Here is an 8,804-nt window from a genome sequence, read left to right on the forward strand (position 1 = left end):
GCCAGGCAAAGCAGGCTATTACATTTTTTTAGGATATTACTTTTTGTTCGTTCTAGAGACCTGGCTCGTTATAACAAAAACAATCTGGTAAGCAACTGAAACATACAGTGTAATAAATAGGTAGCTAATACTCGATAAACCTCTGTGTAAAGGGGGAAGATTTTTTTGAAGCTTACCTTTTAATGTTTTCTTTCTAAATGCTGGTAAAAGTTTGATGCAGGCCTAGTCCCAGCCGCCTCAGTGAACGTCTCTTGTCAGAATGTATACACTGCCGTGTGTTTTCTTTTGGTCGCTATAGTAAACGCTGTGCTTTAGGTAACCAAATCTAATTAAATTTGTCCGACATCTTCATTGTTTCACCTGTCTTCCTCATTCACTTAGGGTGCAAGGAGGGGTGATGGGTAATTACAAAATATAAATTAGTGAAGTTATTGGTTGCACCTGAAGCGTGCTGTTTACATCCAATAACAGTAATGATATTAACAAATCAATTACAATGCACAGGAAATTTAGTGATATACCCGCAGTTGTGGTCGTGACCGGTCTTGAAAAATAATCCAGAGTACTCTTTGTAGACGGAGACAAGGACGAGACCTTCAAAATATGGTCTCAAGTCCAACACCGGTCTCGCCTACTACAACAATGGTATCTTATGATCTTATGGTCGTGTTTGGAATTGATTTAAATAGGTTTTGTCTTATAAAAAGGCGACCAGGGCTTGTATGTTATTTCAAGATGGCTATTAAACTACAACATCTCATTTAATATGCAAACAAATAAATTCATGCTTCATAGTCCGACAGAAAATGCTAAAACTCACAATGTGGAATCTGATTGGCTCATCAGGGGCACTCAACTGGTTGTGTGTGTGTGTGTGTGTGTGTGTCGTCAGGGACTGCTGTCTGAGAGGGCTGTACTTAACGGGAGGAATGGAGGTGGGGGACAGCATAGAAGAAGGAGGTATGGAGGTGGAGGCCTCAGCAGACAGCCCACCCTGGTCCAACAACTCCAGACACCTCGTCCACAGCTCCAACATCACGGCCAACCTCACCTACTTCCCTTACTACCAGCACTCCCTTACGGTTGCTGCCAGTTTCATCCTGGCCTACCTGTTCATCTTCCTGCTGTGCATGGTGGGGAACGTGCTGGTGTGTATAATCGTGCTGGGGAACCGGCGCATGCGGACCGTCACCAACCTGTTTATCCTCAACTTGGCCATCAGCGATCTTCTGGTGGGAATCTTCTGTATCCCCACCACACTGGTGGACAACCTCATCACAGGTAGCTCAGCTCTCATCTCCTAAATGTAAAAGTGCTTTGGCATTTGGAACGTGTTAGCGCTGTGTGTGGTAAATACAGAGTGTTTCTTGACTCTGACCACCAAAATACTGTTTGAACTGTTCTGGTTCTTAACGTTTCTTATTGTATCTGTTTACAATTCTATAGTTTCCACCATCCAAGACTGTTTGTTTTCACCAATATGATAAATTAATAGTGACATTCTCTGGCATGTAGTTCTTACATTCAAGAGAACTTAAACTGTACAACCATTAGCTTTTCATTCACATCACCAACACACACACACACATGCACATACACACACACATGCACATACACACTAACACTGATTCAAATGTTTCAACACCGCTGTGCTATACACCTACAATTTCAAGCACAGCAGTCAAACATAAATTACGTTGGAGAAAAATAAAACATTTTCTTGTGTACTTGATGATTGACATTGATTCTGTTGAAAGGCTGGCCATTTACCAACACAGTGTGCAAAATGAGCGGCCTAGTGCAGGGGATGTCTGTGGCGGCCTCAGTCTTCACCTTGGTGGCCATAGCCGTCGACAGGTAAGTCATCTAAGAAGCTGATAGCTCTCTTTCATGCAGCCATTAAGAGATGACTGCATGGAAGAGAGCTATTTGCTTGAGGACTGGAGCACAATTGTAACCTGAGGTGCAACCACTGCTACATGCAATTCAAGTTGAGACACAAAAAAACACGAGGATGTGAAAAGAATAGTTTCTAAACACTTGGAGGAATGTTTACTGAAATACTTTGAAATATGAAGTAAATACTTGTATTCATCAGGGCTGAACATCTATCCGGTACTTCCACAGGTTCCGTTGTATAGTGTACCCTTTCCAGCCTAAACTCAGCCTTTTCGTGGCCAAGGGGACCATAGTGATGATTTGGGTCCTGGCTGTGGTGATCATGTGTCCTTCAGCGGCCGCGCTGACAGTGGAGGAAGTACCTTATCACTACATGGTTTCCAACCGAGAATCCAACGTCACCTACCCTCTGTTCACCTGCTACGAAAACTTTGCCAACCCCAAGATGCGGAAAATTTACACCACCGTGCTTTTCGCTCACATCTACCTGGTGCCTCTTACCCTCATCACCCTGATGTACGGGCGGATCGGGGTGAAGCTCTACACCTCGGTGGTGTCCAACAGGGAGCCCCAGGACACAGCTGTCCAGGGGCCCTCTGGCAGACATGAGAGCCGGCCCCTGATCTCCCAGAAGAAAATCAAGGTGATCAAGATGCTAATCGTGGTGGCCGTGCTCTTCATGGTGTCCTGGTTGCCTCTGTGGACCCTCATGCTCATGACCGACTACTCTGGTCTGGACGGGGACCAGTTGGAGCTGCTGACGGGCTACATGTTCCCCTTTGCCCATTGGCTGGCCTTCTCCAACTCCAGCGTCAACCCCATCATATACGGCTACTACAACGAGAACTTCAAGAGGGGCTTCCAGGCCGTCTGCCAGCCCAACCCTTGCTGCTGCCCGGGGGACTGGGAGCTGGGGTGCAGGAGAGCCGGGGAGGGCCAGACGGGGGCCGGGGGCATTGGGGGGGGTGCCCTTAGAGATGGTACCACCAACGCCAACCCCTTGGTGTTTGGTGCCAGGAATAAAGTTTACACGGACGGCAATCCAACGGATACGGTGCGTCTGGAACTGGAGCTGAAGAGGAACTCACGGGTGGGTTGTATCGTCCACATGGACGCCAGCGGGTCAGAGGGCAGCTCCGGCGTGGGCAGCGGGGGTCACAAGAGAGGCTTTGGCCCGGAGGAGGCGGAGAAGATCAGCCCGTCTGGAGTAGCAGTCTGCCAGGCCTGGGAACGTTAGAGAGGAATGGACAGTCGTTTCACACTAGCCGCAGTATGCCGGAAGGGCTTTGAAAGGCAGTTGTCAGAGCGTCACGTTTGTTATATCTCGGTCTGCTAAAGTTACAAACGTGTTCATGTGTTTCAATTTAATATCGCAGATCCTCTCATTTTCCCTTTTCGATGTACTTAAACCAGAGTACATCTGCTTGCTTCCTGCACGGATGCATGAGGAATAAACTTGAAGGCACTGAGAAATCCAAAGGTACAATGTCTAAATGAGTATTTCAGAGGGTTTCTGGGTTTTTGTATGTGTGTTTGTGCATGCTTGGGGGTCGTGAGTGCATGCGTGCATCTGAAGGAACCCCTGCATGTGATAAGGACCAGGCAGCTGCAGCTCCAGCTGGACTAACAGCCAGGGTGCAACCGCCCCACCGCCCCCAAACACACACTGTCCGTGAGCTGTTTGATTCATCTCAGCTCTGCCAGGAAGGGAATAATCAACACGGCAGGCAGGATGCTCAATGGCAAATTTGACTTTAGTAGTTGAAGACTTTAATCCCACAAGGCTGGATTGTTATTGATTAAAATGTTATTTTACTATAAAAACAGGAATTGCATACAAGTGTGTTTTTATGGCCTGACAAACCAACTGAAAATCCCCAAATAGAAACTTCACAGTTTTAATTGGAACTGGATAAGGGGGGGGTGGGGACAACTTGATTGTGTTTATTCATAATTACTGATTGCAAGCCACGTGAAAATAAGTAAGCAAGAATGAACCTAAATTGTGTTGTGCTGTAGATAGTGGCTTTAGTTTATATTTGTACTTATTTGAAATATAATAATATAAAATATTATATAAATATATAATAATATTTGAAAGAATTTAGGATGAGCTGTGTATGCATCCTCTTGTGTACTGTTTTGAATTGGACAGTAGAACCTCAGTATGGTATTTCTGGTAGACATGTACAAGTCTGTTGATCCTGTCCACTCCCTCTGACTCCAAGATGCCAGCCTAGATGGTAACCCCCACTGGGGGTTATACATAGTGTCAGGTTATAAAATACAGTCTCTTATCCACACCACCCGGACAGGTACACAATCAGATGTATACTGTACATACATCAGATCATTTCCAGAAATAATGATACTGGAGAGACTATGTCTCTCGGCTGGCCTGGGAACTTCTCGGGGTCCCCCAGGAAGAGCTGGTGGAAGTGGCCGGGGAAAGGGAATTCTGGGCCTCCCTGCTTAGGTTGCTGCCCCCGCGACCCGACCCCCGGAAAAGAGGCTGATAACAAACAAAGGAATGATACTGAGTTTGCGCCCCAGGGAAATTTACCTGAGAGGGTGTTTACATGGGAAACGATTTAAGTACCTTCGCAGAAACTTAAACACAAACAAAAGTTCAGTAGATCCTGTTCTATGTGAACATAAGTACAACTTTTGACAACAACAATGAGCCCTCAGGGTGGATGTTAAATATCTGGTCACCCATGGGTGACATGCCCCTCAGAAATTCCAATGGAAAATGACCAACAGTTACATTGATGCCATGACCTCGCTTACAGAATAGCCTATCATATTTTACAACTCAGGTAATTCAAATTCTAAACAACAAAAGAAAGATGTACTCAGGTCATCAACAACAAACTAAGTAGTGCTTGTCATTCATTCAAGTTTTTCATTTCAATATTCCATATTATATTCTCCACATTGGGTAGTGTGCTTTCTTTTAAGTCAGGTGGTTCTTTGTAAGAAACCTTCATGGTTCTTGAGTACCGTGAATGAATAATCACTTTAGAGATGATGAGACTTCAGTGTTTTGAGTTGCTGGATAAGTGTCTCGAATACACCAGTGTGAGGGAATAATCCTGTACTTGACTCTACCTACTCAGTCACACATCATATCTGAAAGTACCAAGTATTTTACCAGTACGGTAACTTAAAGAGTTAAGGTATTGCAGTGTATCTACAAGAAGGAATGAAAGACAAGTGTTCACTGTGGGTTTTTTTTATCAAGAAAATACCTGTTACTCTTACTGTACATGTAGCCTTGTACATTCTGGTTGGGAATTTACAGCAGAACATGCAAGGTTAACCTCTGGAGAATAAGACTATTTTTAAAATGTTTTACATTTAACATGACGCAAGTGTTTGTGCACAATTAACATATTTTAACAAAAATAAATGCCACAACTATGCCATGTTTTTATTTGTTATATTTATACATCTAGAACTAAAATGAAACGGCTAGTCCTAAAGTCGTCTAAATTTGTGATTATTAGAAAAATCAAGGAAAATCCTGCCAGAATGTCAGTAAGTTTGTTGATAAAGTTCTTTGGGAAATTGTATTAAAAATACAATTTATGGAAGATGCCTCAGCTTTGGGTTTGATGACAATCGCCAGTTACTTGACAGAAGTGCCATGTTAGCTGCTGAGACACTAAGGATCTGTATGGACCCTTTCACACAGCTTTCAGGCCCAGAACTGCAAAAAAAAAAAAAAAAAAAAACACGTTGTACGTCGACTAACAACAATTGTGTGATTGGGTCGGGCATGTCTGTCCTTTAAATTATTCTTTGGCAACAAACATATTGTGACTTTGTGGTGCTTTCCTGGTTTTGAAATTGTAAGACGTTTCTTAAAAGGCACTTCTTTTAAAAGGCCACATGCTTGAGATGTGGGCTGTTGATTATTATGTTATGTTGTTATGTTGATTATTATCGATTGATGAATGACTTATATAATATGTAATATTTTGTATATATATTTGTATATATACAGTACAGTATATACAAATAATATTTTGATTATTTAATCTTTTTTGAGTTCCCCGTGCACTAATGTGACGATGCCTTTTCAGCCTGCTTGTTTTTATGTCTCTGCTGTGCAAATGTGAATGCCTAAAAGTGTACCAATGAGAAGCACTGAAGTTTGTCTATGCATTGTCGTTTGATATGAGTTCTTCTTTGTATGATTGAAAATTTAACTTAAATCAAGAAATTGGTTAGTGGATGGTTATTGAAGGTAAGGAGTTTGCTTCAGTTTGAAATCTCACCATTCCATTGGCCAATAAGTTGACTGTGTAATTGTGTGTTTTAATGTCCATTTGGTAAATCTATATTGTAGGCTCATATAATGCATTATATACAATTATATAATAGATTGTGCTTTTCAACAGTCCCAGACGTCTTTTGTTGTTATTTATTATTTTTAATTGTTTATCTTTAAATGGTGAGAGTGGTCTTTGTAGATTTATGTTTGTGGATTCTTAATATATATATATATAATATATATTTACATATTAATTTAGCATAAGGAAAAGTCTTTATTAATGTTTCATTCAAATGTACTTTGAGTTTTAACGTCAAATTATTGACTTTGAGCATCTTCTTGTTTGGCTCTGTCTTAAAACTGTGCATCGCTAACAAGCTCACTGCCTGGTTAGTCTGGTACACTTTAATGTTGCTTATTTTGTGTTTCAGGCAGGAAGTATCAGTGTTTATCGTAAAATGTCATCAATGTATAGTTTTTTTCCCTCTGCATGTGCTTGTGTAATAGCTATTCATTCAATATATGTTGTGTATGTTGACAAAAACCAGAGTGTTCTGCTCAATAAATACAGAAAAATACTTCCCACAGTATGGCGTTTTTCTCAGCAGTCTGTTGTTGTGTTACAACTGACAAACACGTAGACAGTATTCTGTTCTGTATGCACTGTGGTTGCCTTGGGTGGGTGGGGAGGATGTTTTACAGATAAATTGGATTTAAATTCATGACACCAAAGCACAAATTTGAGATAGACTCTGTATGTAGTCATAGTATTAGTAGTTGTCATAGGACATTTGTAATCTTGGAAAACAATTATTCCGTAATTTCCAGAGCATAGTTAGCCGGCTCTAATGATTCCTTGTTCATCTCCCAGTACAATGACTAAGAGTCTTGTTGCCAGCGATTTACACCGAAGCGCCAGCAAAAACAATAGAGCTGATAGACTGAGGGTCCCTTTACAGCACCACGTGAATAAACGCTCCAATTACATTGATTGCAGAAAACAAACTTGGCTGATTGGCTAATGATAAAAGGTTGTCCCCCCTACCCTGTCATTCAATCATTCACCTGGAGAGACTCTTAGAGCAGGGAAAAACCCATCTTATTCTCTCTGCACAGTTCACAGGTATCATTTATTGTAGTAAATGTACCATGTATAATGTACACAGTACATTATAATTTACCATTTAAAATGGTATACTAATACCATGGTATTAGTATATAGACTTTATGAGGCTCCGGCAATTAATTTCAGAGTTCATTGTTTAACTGTGCATGCCTTAAGGAAGAAATTATGAACCTTTCAGGACGATGCCTTGTGGTATGATGTGATCCAACATCAACACTTGGCATTTGGGAACTCTGCCAGTGGCACATGTAATCATCTGCACCACCATCCTCCATAGCTAAGTGCTGTGACATTTGACTTTGTAAAAAGTGCTGTTAATAAGATGAAGTACCTGGCAATTAGTTAGCATGCCAGATCTGAATGACTTTCCTTCTGTGAGTGGGGACTGAGCGTAAACTGGACTGATTAAAAGCAACAGCATCTGTGTGTTTTCACACTGATTTCACACGTCTGTTGAGAACTATGTATATATACCCGCACAGGGATAGCGTAAGCTTTCCTATCCAATTTCTTCCTGTCTATTGAATAGAAATATGATGATGTTATAAATATTCGTAATGATACATGTGTATTGAGTGATGGCACTGGCTTGACAATATGCATTAAACAATAGTGTAACAAAAGTAGCCTGCTTTAAGATGCCAAACCATTGAACTACAGTAAAATGTATGAGTTTCAATTCAAGTATTAAACATTCTGAATATTAAATACATAAATTAGATTAATGTGTCAGTAGATATCAAATTTCTTGTAAAAAATTGTAGCACTGAAAGCAAAGGATTGCCTGACCAATGAGATATTGTCCATGATTGGTGGAGCATGGGGCGGGGGGAGACGGGAAACATGTTTAATTGCGTCTTGGAAACAAAAAACCATCAGATGAAAGTGACAGTTACTCTGACATTTGACTTATCTGATGCTTCCCGATCTTTATCAAGAAGCACCTTTAGAATGACAGTGCTGTGTGTCTCACAGGGATCATGTCATGATAATTGTATAAATTATGTCCACACACTACTTCCATGAAAACAAAAGCCATGTGAAACCATGATCATAGGAAGATCATAGTAAGCCCTGCGGTATGTTTACATTGGGAATCACGTTCTCTCATATTGTAATTCACTTTGTTACTTAGTTAAGAACATGTCTCTTGCTCTTTTGCTCTTGTTTGTTTGAGCAGCTAGGGGAAGTGTGTTTCCTCTAACCAGAGGCCCATGTAACAATCTGCCTTTCTGCAAATGACAGGGTTGCAGGCTGACTGTTTGTCTATCCGAGCAGCACTGTTCACACCAGAGTTGTATCGGATGGATGCAGTAGCCCAGTATTCTTAAATGTCTGATAGCGCCTCTTTCATGACGCAAGTAGCCTGGCTGTATTTCCATGTGCAATGTTTCTTGTCTACTGATAACAGTGGTGGACTCGGTTGCATTGTGTTGCACACTCCTTGTACGCCGCAAGCTTGGAAGAACAAAAAAAAAGTGATGAGTAGCTCTAATGAGG

At 41.4% G+C, this 8,804-nt stretch overlaps 1 protein-coding gene across 1 annotated transcript; it reads left to right on the top strand.

Moving 5' to 3' along the window:
* The first annotated feature begins 896 nt into the window (after positions 1-896).
* Positions 897-6,719, top strand: npffr1l2 (neuropeptide FF receptor 1 like 2). The gene is made up of 3 exons (XM_084694979.1): positions 897-1,281; positions 1,758-1,857; positions 2,128-6,719. The coding sequence occupies exons 1-3, from the start codon at positions 930-932 to the stop codon at positions 3,134-3,136; spliced, it is 1,461 nt and encodes a 486-aa protein (XP_084551105.1). The 5' UTR covers positions 897-929; the 3' UTR covers positions 3,137-6,719.
* Positions 6,720-8,804: the final 2,085 nt, after the last annotated feature.

This window comes from Hypomesus nipponensis, chromosome 28 (assembly GCF_054491055.1).
Source record: "Hypomesus nipponensis isolate SF chromosome 28, ASM5449105v1, whole genome shotgun sequence".
Lineage (NCBI taxonomy): Eukaryota > Metazoa > Chordata > Actinopteri > Osmeriformes > Osmeridae > Hypomesus > Hypomesus nipponensis.